The sequence below is a fragment of the Hakea prostrata genome, chromosome 4 (assembly GCF_041222555.1).
Source record: "Hakea prostrata isolate BN-2017 chromosome 4, UWA_Hpros_2, whole genome shotgun sequence".
In the NCBI taxonomy this organism is placed as follows: Eukaryota; Viridiplantae; Streptophyta; class Magnoliopsida; order Proteales; family Proteaceae; genus Hakea; species Hakea prostrata.
This window is the reverse complement of record NC_142603.1, coordinates 50,716,125-50,736,508: the sequence shown is the minus strand read 5'-3', so window position 1 is coordinate 50,736,508 and position 20,384 is coordinate 50,716,125. Positions and strand designations below refer to the sequence as shown.

General features: G+C 38.6%; 1 protein-coding gene across 2 annotated transcripts in view; it reads left to right on the top strand.

The window, feature by feature from the left end:
• LOC149019414 (uncharacterized) overlaps nucleotides 1-20,384 on the top strand; it is a 134,461-nt gene that overhangs the window by 85,241 nt on the left and 28,836 nt on the right. Inside the window, exons 36-45 of one of the 2 annotated variants that reach the window (XM_089153429.1) lie at nucleotides 850-953; nucleotides 5,177-5,472; nucleotides 5,648-5,732; nucleotides 7,070-7,774; nucleotides 7,860-8,178; nucleotides 8,392-8,550; nucleotides 8,632-8,795; nucleotides 8,911-9,091; nucleotides 9,187-9,453; nucleotides 9,548-9,751. In XM_089153429.1, the coding sequence (XP_089009555.1) occupies nucleotides 850-953; nucleotides 5,177-5,472; nucleotides 5,648-5,732; nucleotides 7,070-7,774; nucleotides 7,860-8,178; nucleotides 8,392-8,550; nucleotides 8,632-8,795; nucleotides 8,911-9,091; nucleotides 9,187-9,453; nucleotides 9,548-9,751 (2,484 nt within the window). Of the gene's footprint in view, nucleotides 1-849; nucleotides 954-5,173; nucleotides 5,473-5,647; nucleotides 5,733-7,069; nucleotides 7,775-7,859; nucleotides 8,179-8,391; nucleotides 8,551-8,631; nucleotides 8,796-8,910; nucleotides 9,092-9,186; nucleotides 9,454-9,547; nucleotides 9,752-20,384 lie in introns of both variants that reach the window. The other variant, XM_089153428.1, reaches the window with a different exon arrangement.

Genomic DNA, 20,384 nt, shown 5'->3' with positions numbered 1-20,384 from the left:
CCACCGGGCCCACCGGGGGGGCAAGGGGAAACGGAAGCAAAGGCCTGAACACGGGGGCGGAGAAACAACCCAGGACACACCCAGGAACGAAAGGAGGAAGGGAAGAGCACAGAAAAGAACCAAGGCAAAAAGAAAGCAGAACAGACAACAACAAAGAAACCACCAAGAGACCAACCATCAGAAAAAACCAAAGCAAGCAACAAACAAGCAGAGAGAGCCCGGAGAGGGTGGAGGAGGCACCAAACCAAAAAGAAATGGGCCGGGCGGGGCGGGGGGGCGTGGCGAGAGGCGAGACTGGCGAGATTCCCCCCTGCCTCGCCGTCCATCTCGTCTCGCGCCAAATGAGATATCTGGTGAGTCTCCTACCATTTTTAAAACCCCTTAAAGCATGTGGTTGGATCACATTTGGCGAGATCTTCCATCTCTCCCATCTTGACTCTCATCTTAACTCGCTACTTCAATTTAGCGAGATATCTCGCGAGATCTTCCACCATGAACTGAAGGCCCATCTTGGGAGGGTTAGGGTCTACTTAGGCTAAAACTTGGTATTTAGTGAGAAGTATTTATTTCTAATTTTGTGTATCTATAGCGCAAATGAGACATACTATGATGTAAGTCGTCCAACACAATTCATTTAGTAGCTGGTGGGCCATTGTGCATCTGTAAGTTTAGTCCATTGCAGCCTACTGGTTGTGAGTTCAAGTAAGGAACCATCCTTGTTGCAGAACAGATTTAAGGCTCCGTATGTTTTGACTGTTGTCAAACAGGCTTGTTGCACTTGTTATGCCCCTTAAATTATAACTTGTACATTTTTGATGGTCTTTGGATCTTTGTAATTGACACTTGTAGGTTGTCTCTCCTGAGTTCACCTTCTATGACAGTACAAAGTCTTTCCTTGATGATTCTCTGCATGGTGAAAAGTTTCTCCGAGCAAAGATGGATCTAAGCTTCATGTGAGTATCCACTTTTATTAATGTCTGACTGATTTGCTGAGTTAAGTAGCGTATAGAATTACTGTCCTTTTGGTAATTGTATGACATAAATCATTAAACAATGCTTTTCCCAAAATGCTTGTCTCAAATAAAGCGCCTCTCTGTTTTTTAGTTCACGAGTATTATATTCATCATGAATCAAAAACATATTCAAGCTTTTACTCGACTCTCCTGCATTTACATAATAATATGACTCAAGCTGTTGAGTGAGGAGTGAGGACAACAATAGTGTCTTTCAACCACTCTGACACATGCAGGTCTGTGTAGACAGGCCATGCATGTAATACTTATGTGGAAACACCATTACATGGCACTAGCACCAAGAGGAGAAAGTGTTGTGGACCTCATGGTCCCATCGCATTCCCTCGGAATCGAACACTTAAATGCCCTACTGTGGTATCATGTTACAACTTACAACCGCTCATCCCAAAAGCTCAAGCTGATAAGGCACGCAACAATGTAAAACATCTAATGATAATAGAAATCAAATAAAACAAAAATCTTTATTTGAATATGCTTCTCTCTGTGGGACCGCTATTAGATTAAAATATGCATGCAGAAGAAGTCAAATACTACAATAAGAGCTGAGACAGCTAAGTCATGTGCTCAAACAATAAAATAATGCTGAAAACTTGAATTCTAGAAGCAGAAATAACTAGCTACCCTAAATCCTCTTTCTTGTATTTTATTGGTACTCTAATTGCAGAAACTCTGTAGCATTTCCACGTATCACTCCATCAGGCCAGAAAAAATTGAGTAGCGGAACTGATGGATTTTAAGTGCTACCAATATAGGTATTAGGTTATTAGAGGATTCTTCTTTTCTACCCCTTCAAAAGAAGGGCAGACATTGGTGCCATGATTTAAGAACTAGGTTTTGGAGCCCCTGACAAAATGCAACTTAGTGACATTGGGAAGAAGAAGAAGAATGAAAAGGAAGAGCTGAAGGAATAGGAATAAGCAAGAGTTGCATAGAGACTTGCTGCACTACATTATTTAGAAGGAAGATTGTGATGTAGTCCTACATTGAAAAGGATTTCTTGAGGTATGGAACTGATGGCTATTCTAAAGGGAAGCTGAACTTACATTGACAGATTCCTTCAGGTATCAAACAGATCTGATTTCAGCTAGCAGTGAGTATGCCTACTGGAAGGACCACAGGGCATTAAATAAATCCAATTAACTCTGCTAAAGTCATCCACAAAAATAACGAAGTATTGAAATTTCAAAACAGAGGTAACAGGGTGAGGCCCCCTTACATTAGATTGAACTGAAGAGAAGGTTGGTAAGACCGTTTATTAACACAAGTCAGATAGCTCACACGGTGTAGCTTCCCAAATTGACAAGACATAGATTTAAACTATAAATAGAATGAAAACAATTATCTAATTTTAAACTTTTTAAAGAGGGATGTCCTAGTCAACAATGGGTTTGATGCAGAATAGAGATATTAGAGCAAGCAATGGGTGATGTGTCCTAGAACAAATACAACCCCATAGACTCATGGCCTCTACCTAATGTTTTCTTTGTTTTGAGATCATGAAATAAATAAATAAATAAAGAGGGGGAAAAGTGACAGAATAGTTCTAAATGGAAGTAAGTTTATGAACTAAAAATAAATTGAAAAGGAAGTTAGGTATGTAAAGGACTGAAGATAGGGTAAGAGAATCAGTAAGTTAGACAGTGCCCATTCCTTTAACATTGGTATGGAAACCATCAACTGGTGTAATGGTGGAAGAAAATGAACAAAAGGAAGAAAAGATACCTATGGCCCCCGTCATATAATTAGAAGCTCCTGAATCAATGGTCCAAAAGCGAGATGTGGACAAAAGACAAGCAGTAACATAACCTATCTAAACAAGGTTGGTGGTGGATGGCTATGATTAAGTAACCTAGAAGGTAAAAGTGAGCATAATCTTCTCCGCTCATTTTTGCAGTCTTACTCCCAGGTTGAACTCTAGTGGCTGTAGGAGTGCTCTCTGTAGTGGTGGCAGCATTAGCAGTGTGTGGTGGTTTTCCATGAGCTGTCCAACAAATACGTTGAATGTGTCCAACACTTACCAGAGTGATGGCGAGTGATGGCAAGATTTGGTCTGCCTAAATTATCGGAAGAGATTTAAAAGCCAGAATTCTTACCAGAGCTACTCCCATGATTCTGTATTGTATTCCATCCTTCTAAAGTACACAGTAGCAAGAGCTGAACCATCTGCAGTAGTGCTAGGGCTTTCTCTTGCAACAGAAAGGACTTTGGAAAATTGTCTGCTATGGGGACATGATCACTGCCAAGAACTTGTGCTTGAACGGCAACAAACTCCTTTCCAAGACCTCCCAAAAAATCATCATGGTTGGTTGTTGCATTGTTTTTACGTCGTAGGTAGAATACTGTTTAATTCTTCACATTCTTTTGAAGTCTGCAAAATACTGATTGAGATCTATACCTCTCCTATCAACTCAATAAAAGTCCTGTAATAACTCATAAATTCTGGATAGATTGGTCTGTCCAAAATATAACAAATTTAGGTATTTACAGATCTGTCCAAAATATAACACATTTAGGTATTCCTGTAAATCCTTTGTAGTCTGTAAGTGAATCACAAGATCAACAATACAGTAGAGTTGCACATTTGTCCAACGTATGCGTGCATCAGTAACTACTCAATTTTCATCACCTTTAGTGGCTGGTTTAGTCAAGTGATCTAGCTCTCCTTGTCCACTGAGAATAACCCTTACTAGAGCTTTCCACTGATGAAAGTTAGATACATCCTCCAATTTCTTTTTAGTCAACCGATGAGAGGATGAAGAGGTGATTTAAGTTATGGTGCTTTTATTAGGTACAGAGTCAATTTCTCCCATGATCAAAGATAAGACCAAAACTGGCCCCACAAAGTCTTCCCAATAAAAAATTCAACTTCAACCATACACTATCCACAAAAACTATAGACACCTAGCTAACAAACTTCAACCACCGACTGCCCAGTGAAAATAGAGACCCAAGATAACAAACAAAATTCAGATCAAGATGCAGTTAAACCAACCCCAAATCAGAAAAAGGAATATATATATATATATATATATATATATATATATATATATATATCACAGCAAGATCCAATCAGCCCCACTATATAAACAATCGAACCAGAAAGAAAAACTGGAATACGATTTACAAAATCCTCAGAATTATTAAACAGATCCACATCACAACTTCTGGTCAAAAGCTTCTCAAACAGCATACAGAAAAATACCAAGAATAGAGAGGATGCCTGGCAGATTCTCCTTGCCAGTCCACAATTTCAGGAAAAATAATGTATGAACTCTCCACAAAAAAAAACTAGAAGTTGTGGCCTAAATCCTCAAGAAGTTGTTATCTGACTTCCTTTTTCTTCAGAGATACTCCTCCAGAAAGAGCAACGTAAGGTGCTTGCTCCCCTTTGATCGCAAGTTGAGAAAGGCTCTTCAAACCAATGTAGATGGATCATGGATCTCTAGGTGTTAAGGACTTTATCAGAGATGAAATAGGTTGAGTTTGAAAGGAATTATGTGCCCTTTTGCTCTGGTACCTTGTGAATTTCAGAGAGTAGATGAGAGAACAAGAGGAGAGCCACGATTGAGATTAAAACTTCACTGTTTAATTGTGAAGTCTCTGATAATCAATGTACCAAGTAGAAATAGAATAGGATTCACCCTCTAACGTAGATCAAGAAAAAATGGTGCCTTCCACAATGGAATCTGATAAGTGAGATTTCATGTAAGTGTTCCCATAATCTTCTTCTGTCCAAAGAAATGATTAATTGAAATAATGAGTCACCTGTTCCGTTGATATGGACACATCTGAGATCACCAAATGCTTGGAGTTCTTCTATTCAATCCCTTTCGTTCTTCTTGTTGCTGGATATCTCATTTGTACACATCTTCTCATTGTTTCCCAAGCCTCTAATGAGTTCCACACAGAGTTTGAAAATATCAAATCTTTAATGATTCCAATGTTGTTTTCATTTGCGCCATAGCCCAACAGCGTAGATGTCCTGGAGTCATTTTTTTCTCTGGAGCATTTCACTTTGAATGAAATGCATTCTTTTTGATACTGTAGGGGGAGAACCTTCTGTTGGTTACACCCTTCTTGTGATGTTAAATAATTTACTTCACACTGAATATAATGGTCTCTGAATGATTGTGTTGCAGCAGATATGCTTCAAAAGAAACTGATACTTGGATAGGAACCCTGGTGAAAGATCTTACAATTGAGGCTGGTTCAGGTCTCATTATTCTTGATCCAGTGGACATTTCTGGGGCATATACTTCAGTCAAAGAGAAGACAAATATATCTGTGATATTGACTGACATATGCATCCACCTTTCATTGAGTGTTATTTCCCTCGTCATTAAGCTGCAAAATCAGGCCGTTGCAGCACTACGTTATGGAAATGCAGATCCACTGGCTTCTTGCACCCATTTTGATAGACTTTGGACATCCTCAAAAGGTATATTGACCTTGTCACGCAGTGTTGAACTCCTACTTTAAGCTCAAACTGCACCTCATTCTCCTGGTGCTAGCTGTATCCTTAGTTCTTTTGGTCATCATGGCTGCAAGAATGTTTTTGGCAAGTCATCCAGTACTAATTTCGCTAAATGGGTTTTAATGATCTCATTCTACAGGAAATGGGCCTGGTTACAACCTTACCTTTTGGAGGCCTCGAGCTCCCTCAAACTATGTTATATTGGGTGATTGTGTAACATCAAGGTAATGAAACTTCTGGAGGTTGAGACAACTTATCATGCATTTTTCATGCTAAATTTGTCCACAAAAACACATTTTCCCTGGATTTTGTTTTCATGTTTCCTTGTGGGTTTGAACTTTTATGGTTTATAGATATTGACAACTATGTTTCCATACACAGTAATTTGTATTGTAAATGTGATTGTAAGTAGAATTCAAAGTGCTTGAATCCTTGGATTTCTGAGGCTGAATTGATGAAAATCCAGAGGAGCAAACCTCAAAGTTGCAGTATCTCTTTCCAGTAAAATTTAGCTACTTCAAAAATAAAGATGATGGCTGTAATTTTAGTCACTTACAAAGCTTTGAAACCCTTCTTTTCCGTACCAACTAAATTTCCAAAATTCCTGTGGGTGGATCATCTATCATAGGGTTATTTTTTATAAGAGAGCATCTAAAATAGAGACTTTGAACTTAACTTTATCCCATATAGATTTCTATGTAGATTAAAAGTCATTAGTTCAACTTATATTGCTAACGATTAAGTCAAAGGCCCAAAAGCATAAATGGTTTAAACAACTAGAACATTAATGTTATGGCTTATGCTCCTGCTCTGAAATCTGAATCACAGGCTTCCTTGTTGCTGTTCTTCCTGTGGCTGACATAATACTGTAAAATCTATCTTTTTTTTTTAATTTTGTTTAAATAACAATTTGTGTTCATCTTCTTTCTGTCAAACTAACATTTTGGGCCGAAAATCTTAATTGTAAAACCTCCTACATTATACAGATAGCATTGCGCAATTCAAATTCCTGTAGGTATAAAATGTTATGGTGTGAAATTAAGTGCACTGTGAATTAAAGTTGAAATTCTTTTCCCTGATAAAAACCGTTCGGGGATATGGATCTCAACCAAGTATTTAGCCAAAGGCTTCACAGATGCCATAGAAAAAGTGAGCTCAGTTTGAGCTGGATTTTATCTTTTTGGGTGAAAAAAGTATCATTACCAAACTCCATAAGAGGAACCAAAAAGGGGGGGAGGGGCTACAAGGAAGGAAAAAGGAGGGGTAGGAAGAGAAAATAGGGGTATAAATGAAGAGGGTGGGTGAGAGGCTAAGGAGCCACAACTTACAGAGTGGGCTGCAAAATAGCAGCACTAAGACCCCAGATAACAATGATAATATGGACATGTTGAAGGATTTGTGAAATCCTGACTTGTGTTTGAGAGACGGATTAGTCTTTGCCTCAATTAATCTCCTAAATGCTAATTCAAATTTCAAAGTATTTTGTATATCTTAGAAAGATGTTTTACTTTAATTTTTCTTGTCTGAATGAAGTTCGTTGATAACTCGTTGAATCTCTCAGGCCGATCCCTCCATCACAAGCAGTAATGGCAGTTGGCAATACTTATGGGCGTGTACGGAAAGCTCTTGGTTTCAAGCTCATTGGTTCCTTTACTGATATTTATGGATTTGGAGGAGATAAAGCCCAATCTGATGATATTGGAGATTGCTCAATTTGGTTGCCCATTGCACCACCTGGATATATAGCATTAGGTTGTGTAGCACACTTGGGAGACCAACCCCCACCAACTCACATTGTTTACTGTATACGTTGTGATCTGGTGTCAAATACGGAATATTCAGAGTGCATTTTTAGTATTCCATCAAATCCAAGATTCTCCTCTGGATTTAGCATTTGGTGCCTTGATAATGTTGTTGGATCGTTTTTTGCCCATCTTGCTTCAGAACGCCCTTCCAACAGTGGTTGTGAGGTGGCCCATTTACTTCTAAGAAACTCAAAGTGGTTCAGTTCTTCCTTAGAAAATTCCGCTTCAGCTGGGGGTGATAACCAAGGCCATGGAGGTCTGCAGGGAAGTAAGGAGAGTGCTAGTTCCTCCGGTTGGGACATTGTCAGATCGGTTTCAAGATCTAGCAATTGTTATATGTCAACCCCACATTTTGAGAGAATTTGGTGGGACAAAGGTGATGACCTTCGTCGAGCATTTGCAATATGGAGACCAATACCACATCCTGGATATGCCATACTTGGTGATTGCGTCACTGAGGGGTTAGATCAATTCAGACTTTCTGTATCCCTATTATGAGATTGTAAATTACATTTTCTGACCAATTTTGGTGTTTATTTCTTACAGCTTAGAACCGCCTGCTTTGGGAATCATTTTTAAGGATGATAATCCCAAAATTTCTGCAAAGCCTATGACATTTACTAAAGTGGCCCATATAGCGACCAAAGGTTTGGATGAAGCTTTCTTTTGGTACCCAAATGCTCCCCCAGGTTACATTTCTTTGGGGTGTGTTGTATCAAGAATAGACAAACCACCTCCTATAAGTTCCTTTTGCTGCCCACGCATGGATCTTGTTAACCAAGCTAACATTCGAGAAGTACCGATTTCAACATCTTCCAGTTTTAATGGTTCTCACTCTTGGAGCATTTGGAAAGTTGAAAATCAGGTTAAGATCAACTAATTGCCTTATGTACTTATTATCATCAATCATGTATCAACCTGGTTGTCATGGCTTCTAGGTGCCCCAGCCATTTGAGGATAAAATTTAAGGCAAAACTAAGAGGGCGCCTAGAGAAAACCTTGACAACTATGATGTCAATGCAATGTAACAGGTCTTACTAATTTTTTTAATAAAATCTTATATTGCTGTCATGTATAGGCCTATACTTTCCTTGCTCATTCTGATTTGAAAAGACCATCAAGGCATTTGGCTTATAGTATAGGTGATCCAGTGAAACCAAAGACACAAGAGAACATAAGTGGTGAAATGAAACTAAGATACTTCTCTTTGACAGTGGTAAACAGCTTATGTGGAATGGTAAGCATCCTAAAGAAAAAAGATTCTGTTTCCTGGATCAAAAAGATAATTATTTTATTTCAAACTTTTGAATCTTTTCAGATGACACCGCTGTTTGATACAACTGTTACAAACATCAACCTTGCAACACATGGTAGACTGGAAGAGATGAGTGCAGTGCTGATATCTTCAATTGCTGCTTCAACGTTCAACACGCAATTAGAAGCATGGGAACCACTAGTGGAGCCATTTGATGGAATATTCAAGTAATGAATTGATGAGCTGTAATTCTATTTCTTTAGTTCTTTGTGGTATGTCAACATGTCTTTCTAGCCGGGTCACCTGCGTTTACTTTGGTTTTTAATTGTGCTGCTTTTGTAGGTATGAAACATATAACACGAGTCTAGATATAAAATCAAGAGTTGGAAAGCGAGTGCATGTTGCTGCAACCAGTATCTTAAATGTCAATATTAGTGCGGCAAATGTTGACACTTTTGCAGATACTTTAGTTTCATGGAGAAAACAAACAGAACTTGAGGAAAAATCTGTCAAAGTAAATGAGGTAAAATTTACTTGAACTTCTATTGATGATAGGGATTGAGATAGTATGTTTGTTCAGATCCTACATGGGTACTTATCAATGAACTGCCTTTGCAGGACACAAGTAGTCATCTCAAAGATGGAGTGGATTCAGCTTTTTCAGCATTGGATGAAGATTTCCAGACCATGGTTATAGAGAATAGACTTGGATGTGATATTTATCTCAAGAAAGTTGAGCAGAAGTCTGAAACTCTGGAGCTGCTACATCATGAAGACTCCATTTCTGCATGGATGCCCCCTCCAAGATTTTCAGATAGACTGAATGTTGCAACTGATTCTAGAGAAGCATGCTGTTATGTTGCCATACAGATATATGAGGCCAGGGTTGTACACATAATGAAGTGTCTTTTTTCTTTATTATTATTACTATTGCTTATAACCTTTAATAGATGGACATGACCATCTTCTACTTTTGCAGGGCCTACCTATTGTTGATGATGGAAATAGCCATAACTTCTTCTGTGCTTTACGCCTTGTTGATAGTCTGGAAAATGATCAGCAAAAGCTTTTCTCTCAGAGTGCAAGGACCAAATGTGTAAAGCCTTCAATTTCTAAGAGTAACATCCTAAATGCAGGCACTGCCAAGTGGAATGAATTATTCATATTTCAAGTTCCTCGCAAGGTATCTCTACCTGTTCAAATTGTTTTTTATGCATTGATTTTCTTATATACACGACTCCAGTTTAAATTTGCATGGTGAGAACTGTCCCTTATTTTCTTTTGTGCAAGGCCACCATATTAAAAATATTTGAAGAATCTCCAACCAATGTTCTGAAAGTATGAGTAGTCCTAAGCCAATGTTAGTGACAGATTTTGTGTTGCTCATCCAGCTGTGTCCATAACTACTGTATTAGAACACTTTTTGGCCTTGAGTTTGGATAATTTGCTAAATAGTTTGACCAGCAGTTCCTTAAGGATGTGCTTCCAACAGCACCTTACGAATGAGATACATTTTTTTTCACCCATTCTCCCTCCCACAGGAGTCAAGTTTCAAATGTACTTTTTAGGTCTGGTGAATTTATTAGATAGCTTTAATTAATCTGATTGTTCCCTTGAAATGCAGTCAAACAATGTATTTCCCATCTTATATGGTGATACCGCTTAAATGTATTTTTGGGTTGAATTCCAAATTAGCAGACAGAAATTTTATTTGGGGTAATCACAGGCAATTATTCTGTCGAAAAATGCACTTGTCATGTTGAGTTTGTGACAATGTTCGCAAAATTGGCGAAACACAGAAATTTCGCCGAGATCTGGTACAAAATTGTACCAGATTTTGATGGTAGATTTTGGTAGGTTTTTGTTTTTTTTTTTTGGGCTGGTTTTCAGTGCCCAGCTTAATTTGAGGCCAATAAACACAATTGAAGTTTTATTTTTGCCTAAAACGTAACCCAAAGTGGTGTTCTTGGTTGGCACATGCTCGGCCGAGAGGAAACTGAAAGTCTGGAGCATGCATCTTCACAAATGTAAATATGGATATTATGCAAGAAAATGTTAAAATGTTCATTGAAATGCAACAACAAATACAAAAACAAGTAGAATTGAATATACAAATAGAAGTGTAAAACTCAGTACTCGGTTAAAAATTGAAATGAATTAATAAGTTACATCATACAAAATATCATATTTCTACAACAACAAATATACACAATGAACGAGACCTAGTCTAATCTAATAAAAGCTGTTGTGTCGGGCATGGAAAAAAATTCGATCGAAATGGTCGAAGTTTCGACCGAAATGCCTGCAAAATTCCAAATCGAAACGAAATACAGGTATAGACACGAAATGTATCGGGCCGAAATGATACCTGCGTAAGTTATAAAATACCTTGTTTCGACCCAGTTTCGACATACCGATGGAATTTCGACCTACCAAGCCATATCGCCGAGCCATTTCGTGCTGTGTTTGAATTTTTTGCTGATTTCTCTTGTTTTCATCCCCTTTTACACCTAATTTCTAGTATTCCATTTCCATCAAACACTTGATTTGCTCATCCATTTGTGCATTTTCTCAAATCTTGCAAGGTGAGTAACCAACTTCTTCAATTTTTTATTTTTGTTTCATTTGTGCCTTAAATCATGTTAGATTGCTTCCAAATTTATATATGTTTACTTTAGAGTGTTGATCTATGAATTTGTAGTGTCAAAATTAATTTTTTATTCTTCCTACTATTTTTTTAATTTTTCTGTTATTAAAAATTATTTACTAAATTATGTATATTGCTAAAAATGTATATGTATAGTTCATGTATAAGCTTCAAATGAATGTATATGAGAGTTGAGACACCATATTGCTGTGATGGTGCTGAATTAATTTGTTTTTCTTGTTAATTATGTAATTTTACTGTATTTAATATATATTTAAATAATTAAAAAATATATAAATATTAAAAAAACTAATTAATTTCTGTTTTAACTTTTAAAATAGCAGAGTATTAGTGGAAGCATGTATGCAAATTTTTGGAGCATGTTGTGGATATTTTTAAGAAAGTTTGTGTGTATTTTATATATTTTAAAATTATTTATATATTAAAAAAAATACTTATATAGTTATACCACCACCAGTTCCTTTGGAGATTCACAACTTCCCACCATTAGGAAATCTTATGCATGTGGATGAGGCCACATACAGAGATGCAATTCTTGACTATGTCCAAAACTATATGGGGCGGGGGCAAACATCATGGGAGTTATATTGTCATTTGTATGGGGTGCAGACGGAAGAGGGAGACCTTGAGGCTTGAATAGAATAGACTTGTAAGTAATAACATTCCCGCTTCTTCTCTGATTCATGTACTATATACTTGGAATGTTGGATGTTACATTTTCAGTAGTTTTTTAGTAAACTAGTAGTTTTATAGTGTTTATTATGCTTGAAATAGCTAGTATGCAAAAATCCAAATCAATTTGAGTGCATTTGAGGGTCGAAATTGAGTTTTCAAGAATCAGGAAAAAAGTATCCAGTTTCGGTCAAAATTTCGACCTTTTCCTAGGTCGAAAGTTCATATCGATAGAAATTTCTTCCTTGATGTCAGGCTAGATCCATCCCTAGAGTCATGGAAGCATGGTAGAAGATCTTGCTCTCGAGCGAGATCTCGCCATTTTGAAAAAACAAGATCTAGACCATCTTGGCGAGACCTCGGTCGAGATATACGATTTTTTGGGGTCAACTTAGTGGCCCATCTCGGTGGGTTTTAGGGTCCCAATTGGGACAAAACTTGGTGTCAGATTTGAATTGTTGAATAAAGCTAAGAATTGAAGGAAGAGCAGCTGATTTGTGGGCTCCCTTGGAGGGTAGCCTGCTGCGGGTTTGTGAGATGCTGAAGATCTTCTACTTCCCTCCCTTGCAAGTTAGTACTGCATCCCCAATCCTATCCCTAGCCTTCCCTCTTCTTCCCCCTTCCATCCCACCGGACTTTTGTAGTGTTGTAAGACAGAATCAATATTAGTAGATTTGGTAGTTTGGGTGTGATTTGGTTATTGGTGGATCTAGTTTCTGTTTTTGGGTTTGGTTAGGATCTTTTAGGATCTCTTATTTTTCTTGTAAGATTCTCCCACACTGGGAAGATTTGATTTGTTTTGTATTTGGTGTAGTTATGAGTTATGACTATAAATCTTGGTTTTCAAAGCATCCGCCTAGACAGTAAGGCGGTTGAAAAACGCCTTATTTGCCACCGTTTTGTTAATATGCAATTTTCAGCCACTTTTCACCTAATAACTGCCGCTTTATGCGCCTTATTGCCACCTAGATGCGAAAGCGGTTCCTTTTTTGACATTTTGTACATATTAATATTTTTTAAATAAAATATTATTCTGTAAAACTGTATACAAATTTCATAGTTAGTCATTTCGAAATCGAGAATCAGTGAATCATTAAATAGATAAGGCACTTATTTGGCATCACATTATCACAGAGGTAAGTAAAAATGTAAAATTACTACTTTCATTTTCATACTTAATAGTCTAATATAGTTCATAGTCATATTTTATGATGCTTGATGAGATGAAGTTATGTTTGTGTTCTTTTTTTGACAATATTTTACAATTATGCTTGAATGCTTGTCTTTTTTGGATGAATGTGATTCTTGAATGTTTGTTTAGCTTATAATAGAAAATTATCAATTTAAAAGTAGCTGTATTGAAAAAAATTGACCCAGCTGCTTTGGTTGCCTTATTGCCGCCTACACGCCGCTTTGTCGCCTTGCCACCTTGACAACCATGCTATAAATAAAGCTCCTACTGTGTTCTTCATAACAAGTTAGGAATTCTTCAATTCTTCCAACATATAGAGACCCAGATTCAGGGTCCCCCTAAACCCTAAGGACCTCAGTTTGATCCCATTATAACTGTCTTATTTCTAAATATAATTATTTTCTTGAATTTTCGTACTTCCCAAGACCCTAAAACAAAAACTTTGTATCTTTTAATTTAGCCATCCAAACCCCACAAAACTTAGGGTCCACTAAATGTTAAGGTCAGATCAATGTTAGGGTTTTAAGGTATGACTATGCCTCAGTGAGTAATGGTGAATCTAATACTGAAGATTTGGGAAGGGGTGCAGCCATTCGTATTTGATAGCTTGTTCAAAATCATAGCTATCTTCTTCCATGATACTAAGGAGCAGCAGGGGGGGAGTCAGCAAGACCTCAAGGCTGATACAGGTATAAGAAAGTCTGTTGTTCTTTACTGTTCAAGCACCACTTATAGAGGATAGACAGATCCAATCCTCTAGGTCTTTCTTTACTCTAGTGGTGAGGAGTTGAAGAGAGATCCACAGAGGAATGGAGTTAAAAGTCCACTTTCTGGAGAGTAGGGGTCCATTGCCTGAGGATTAGCATCTTGGATGTTGGAACCAACCAGCCTTGGGGAGCCATCAAGAGCACGTGAGTTGGCTTCATCCAAGTAGAATTTGACGATGGAAATTCCATTGTCCAGAAGGTAAGATTGAAGACAACTTGAGTTTTTCTCTGCTTAGTCAATGAGGCTTGCACAATGTTGAAAGAAGGCCCAGAGCCAGAAATTGACCTACCAAGCACAATTTCCATCTTTCACTTTTGGGGTGCCATCTGAGGAGAACAAAGTGGAGGTAGGAGTCCTGGAGGAGGGGAGGGGTCATCTTGTCACCTGATTTTCCAAGTCTCCTCTTCTTCTTTTCTGTTGAACTTAGATTCTCAGCAAACTTATTCACAAATCAAATTAAATACTTTTTAGGATGTCTGACCAATCATTAATTATACTAATCTAACTTGATTTTTTGATTAAACTCAATTGGACCATTACCCTGGTCCAGTCCCAGCCAAGGCCAACTCCTTCTTGCATGTGTTAGGTGTTTATGTTCACCAAGCTGCCACCTGCTTCCGTTTCCACCTCAAGCTAAAACTTGCGCATGTGGCAGCCTTCTGCTAAACCATGTGGCACTGGGGACTGCACAGAAAAACTATTCCACTAACCAGTCGTCGATGTACTAAGCTTAGTCAATATAACCTTTAATCTTTTTTAATTTGTTACGAGTACACTGCCAGCCTGCCACCACCTGCTTCACTATTTTTCGTTTTCCTTTCACTGTTCCCCGGCTCCCCGCTAGTTTTACTATTAACAATAATACATCAATTTAAGTAAATCTTATTTAAGTCCAATAATGTTAATACATCAATTTAAGTAACTCTTATTTAAGTCCAATAAAATTATACACACATACATGTTATAAAAGATATTCCAAATAATATAAAATAATCCAAAAGACAATAAGATATACTCCAAATAAGATAACAATAATATGAAAAATGGAAATGTGGGGGCATTCAATCAGTCTCAAGAAATATCCACTAATTATCTATGCAAACATGAACTGCATGTCTGAGCATCTGATCTACAAAATTCCAATGACATATTTTCAACTGTTCTTGAAAGAAAAGAAAAAAAAATTCTACCCCTTTTTTTCATGAATGTAATTTTTTTTTTTTTTGGGTACATAAACTGGTCAAAAGAAACCCGCCCAAAAAAAAAAAAAAAAAAAAAAAGAAAGAAAGAAGAAGAAGACAGGAAAAAGGATTAGCTAGCTTGAAAATCAACACGGAGAATCTTCGTCAATTCTCGGGAAGGTTCTTGAATGAATGACCATGAATTTCCTGGATCCATAGAGAACCTAGACAACCAATCTGCAGTTTGATTATCATCTCTTCCCACATGACTGAAACGAACGTGCCCTCTAAAGACAAATAGACGTTGAATTCCTTCAGTTATCTTGCCATACTTTCCTCGCTCTTTATGACTGGATCGAGCAAGAGACTGCTTGCTGGGAGTCAGACTCGACCTGGATTGGCCAAGCTCCCAGATTTAATGCTATTGATAGACCTTCTTGGATTGCCAATAATTCTGCTTCGAGAGCTTCACAAAGGGAAATCCTTTTAATGAAGCCGCCTCTAAAATTACCACCCTCATCTCTAATGAGTCCACCCAGTTGGGCAAAATGTTGTCGACTATTAACAACGGCATCAGTTTTACATTTAAACCAGCCCTTTCGGGGGCGCTTCCACCCTATAGCGTGTTTCATCTGCATGGGTTTTTTGACTGAAGAACAACAACTTCTCCATGCTTCTTGTATTCCTTCAAAGTAATCTTCAATGAGAACTCGACCATTCCTAGGCCTCACAAAGGATTCATCGTGAACATCTTGATTTCTCCACCCCCATAGGAAGTCAACACAAGCAAATTTTGCTGCCCAGCCATGCTTCCATTTAGCTGCTTTCCCACGGATATTCTCTGCGAACCATTCTTCTTTGTTGCACCCATAGAACCATGCACGGTGTCTTTGTGGCACCAACTGATTCCAAATACCTTGAGCAAACCTGCAATTACGAAAGACGTGGATATTATCTTCCTCATCCCTAGGGCAAATGCTGCACTACTACTATCAATCAGCTGCATTTTCCTCATACGATCATTAGTAAGAAGTCTATCCTTCGAAGCTAGCCACATGAAGGAGCAAATTCGGTTTGGAACTTCTAATTTCCATAGAGTCTCCCAATAGGTTGCATCCATCCAAATACTCAAACTACTCAAACTACTCAAACCTTTCACTGCTGGTGCATCATAAGCAGAGCTAACAGAGAATTGACCCAATTTGGACAAGGACCACATCACCATATCATTGGCTGCTGCTGAACTAGGGAATGTACAAACTTCAATTTGCCCCCAAATGTTGCTGGGAAGGTTTTCTTCATTCTAACTATTCAAGGTCCTCATTTATTTAACAATGGCTATTTTTTTTAAACGTACACCCTTGAAAATATGATAATTCTTGGGGTTGCTACGCCTTAGACACCAAGTGAAACTAAAGGAACACAGTAGGGAAGTGATGTAACCCAGGGTCTGGTTACATCTTTAGAATCTTCTTAGGTAAGAACCAGCACAAAACTAGGGTTTCCAGGGTGTTTCGGCTAGCGTAGAACTGGGGGTTAAGCTTGCTGGTTTTGCAGATCAGAACTGTCTTTTATTGTGGTTCCTTCAACTAGTTAGGATCTAATTGATAGAACTCAGTAAAATTCAGTTTCTGGAAAATTCTGAAATTCCTGCAATTTCAAGAACAAAGATGAAGTGCAGGTTTTTCTGAAACCCAGAAAATAGGGCTGTTTTGGGGAAACTGATGTTAGGAATGATACCTAGAGGCTTCTGCGATTCTAAAGAGGGTACGATGTGCTGAAACAGAGCAGGGGATAGGGGAATCCTAAAGGGGTTGGGATTTGGAAGCCGTGTGAGAGAGAGGAGGTGGAAGAAGGTCACGATGGCCGGGGGAAGGGGCTGGAATTGCAGAAAACTAAAGGGGAAGGGGATTCTAGGGCTTGCGGGAGGTACAGGGGCTGCTGGTTTGTTGCGACAGCGGGGATGGGAGCTGGGAATTGTTGCACAGGAGAGGGAAGGGGTGGGGGAAGGTCTGTACTTGTATGCTGAGAAGGTTTGTTGCATGGTTATCAAAGCATCCGCCTAGGCGGCAAAGCGGTTTTTGAACCGCTTAAATTGTGACCGTTTAACTAACGGACTGATTTCTTGCCGCTTTTTTGCTTAGGCACTACCACTTTGCTGCCTTTTGCGCTATATTGCCGCCTAGATGCTAAAACAGCCGCTTTTTTTACATTTTGTAATTTGTGCATATTATTTTTTCTTTTTTTTTAGTCATAATTTATTCTACAATGCCGTATATAAATTACTACTTCCATTTTTATTTTTCACATTGATTACTGATATAGTACATACTACATAATTATTGTTATGAATCTTATGATGCTTGATGAGATGAAGTTATGTTTTTATTAATTTTTTTGATAATTTTTGATAATTGTGTTTCTTGAATTTTTTTTATTTTTTTATTTTTTTAATGGATGTGATTGTTGAATGTTTGTTTAGTAATTTAGTTTATTATAAAAAGTATTTGTATTAAAAAGTAGTTTAAAAGTAGTTATATTATACATATTGACTAAACCACTTTGGTCGCTTTATTGTCGCCTAAGCGCCGCTTAGTCGCCTAATCGTCAAACGGAGCCCCAATCGCTTTGCCGCTTTAATAACCATGGTTTGTTGGAATTGTTGTTTGAGTGCTTAAAGAAGAAAAAACTTGAAAAATGTAGAGACAATAGCTCAAAACCAGCCGCAAGTCACCCTTAGGGCTCCCACGACTCTCAGTCAATTCTTGAATCAACTTTCATTCATAATCTCATAATTGAAAACTACAACACAAGAAGAGGCTATTTATAGCCTAGAATAAAAGATTGATTGGGGTTGGGAATCCTTAATAGATGAGCAACCCAACACTAGACTACCACCCCCAAAAACGAATCAAATTACTATAAGACCAAAACCCTTAGATTGGAGTTTTGTTAGGACACTTAACAACTTCCAAATAAAAACAAACTCTAAAAGATAAAAATCCTCTCTAGATAAGGAATCTTATCCACAATTATCTAACTCAACACAACTTTAAAAGGACTATAACTTTCAAACTACTAACTCAAAACAGGACACCAAAAGTAGATCCATGTCCCTTGGATTCAGCCAAGACTCATATTGAGCCCCAAAAGAGGGCTTGGAAAATGACCAAAATACCCCTAGGGTATTCAGCCAGCTTTAAGTGCCTTTTTTGGGTCTAGTTTTTGGGTCCAATTTTAGGGGGCCAAACCCTTGTTTACATCAGCTCTCCCATTCTTGAAAACACTTGTCTCCTAATGAATGTGCTTGTCATGTGCTTCTAGGTCTACTCTCTGAAGGGGTTGCAAGTGGACTCGACCTCTCATCTTGCTGTGGGGAGGGAGTAGTAAGTGTGTTGTTGCTTGTACCTTTCCTTGACAAAACCTTGTGAAATCAAACTGGTAGCAATATAATCTTCAATCCTAGGGGCCCAAGTGTTAGGAGCTCTAGGAGGGAGGATGAAGTCGATGGCCATGCCATTGGAGCCCTTTTTTCCAGCACTTTGATCATCATTGTTGTTATAGCCCGTAGGATGTTTTTAGTATCCTTCCCAAAAGAGAAAGTGAAACCCAAGGGAGGTCCGATCTCACATGGGAGTGGTGCTGGTATGGACCTGGTATCCGTGGGCAGCAATGTTGCCTTGTATTGTAAAGAACCCCTAGAGGAGTGGGTGCCTCAACTCCTTCCCTAGTTGCTATGGCCTTGTCATGCTCTTCTATCACCTCCTCTGTAGGAAACTATTGGATTGGTGAAGAGGGTTCACCACCTGATTGTGGATCCTTGGCCTTGGAGTTGGTGGTGGTGTCTTGGTTGATCTCTTGACTGGGTCCTTTAGTTCCTAGATCCACCGAGTGCTATGTTCTGGTGTTCGAGTCCTTCTGAGGGCTTGTTTCTTCCTATTCTCTGCTGGTAGGTCCAAGGGTAAGAGTACAATTCTCAAGCCTTTGTGCTTGAACTTACACTTGTTTTCTCTCCCCATGATAGTTACATCATTATCATACAACCAGAGTCTCCCTAAAATAATGTTAGACAATACCATGGGTACTACTTCACACCATATCTCCTCTGAGAAAGAATGGAGACTGATGGGAACTAGACACCTATAAGGGACTTCTAATTTCTCACTATTTGCAAAGGAGATTTGATGGGGTTGGGGATGCCTCTCAATCTTAAAATTGGCGGCCCTCTTTACGGATTCTTGAGACACTACATTGGAGCTACTACCACTGTCAACCATTACAATAATGTTAGACAATCCCATGGGTACTACTTCACACCATATCTCCTCTGAGTAAGAATGGAGACTAATGGGAACTAGACACCTATAAGGGACTTCTAATTTCTCACTATTTACAAAGGAGATTTGATGGGGTTGGGGATGCCTCTCAATCTTAAAATTGGCCCTCTTTACAGATTCTTAAGACACTACATTGGAGCTACTACCACTATCAATCATTACCAAAGCTTTATGCTCACCTAATGGGACTCTAGTGTAGAAGGGGCAACTTATCCTCCAGTCTTCCTCTTCTTCTTCTTCTTCTTCTTCTTCTACTTCTTTTTGCTATGCTAGAAGGATATTGCAGATGACATTGAGGGGTGGACTGCAATAGAGCTATAGAAGTCATCCATGGTGCTGCTTATTGCTGGTTCTTGTAGTTCTGAATCTTTGATATAACCCAGGGTCTGGGTTAAATCTTCAGGATCTTCTTAGGTAAGAACCAGCACAAAACTAGGGTTTCTAGGGTGTTTTGGCAAGGGTAGAACAGGGGTTTAAGCTTGCTGGTTTTGCAGATCAGAACTGTCTTCTATTGCAATTCCTTCAACTAGACTAGGATTTAATTGATAGAACTGAATAAAATTCAGATTTCTGGAAAATTTTGAAATTCCTGTAGTTTCAAGGAAGAAGATGGTGCAGGTTTTTCTGAAACCCAAAAGGTAGGGATGCTTTGGGGAAACTGATGTTAGGAATGATACCTAGAGGCTTCTGCAATTCTAATGAGGGTAGAATGGGTTGAAAAAGAGCAGGGGATAGGGGAATCCTAAAGGGGTTGGGATTTGGAAGCCGTGGGAGAGATGAAGTGGAAGAAGGTCACGATGGCCAGGGGAAGGGGTTCTAGGGCTTGCGGGAGATTGAGGGGCTGTTGGTTTGGTGCGGCAGCAGGGATGGGGGCTGGGAATGGTTGCGCAGGAGAGGGAAGGGGTGGGGGAAGGTGTGTACTTACTTGTATGCTGAGAAGGTTTGCTGGAATCTTTGCTTGAGTGCTTGAAGATGAAAAAACTTGAAAATTGCAGAAA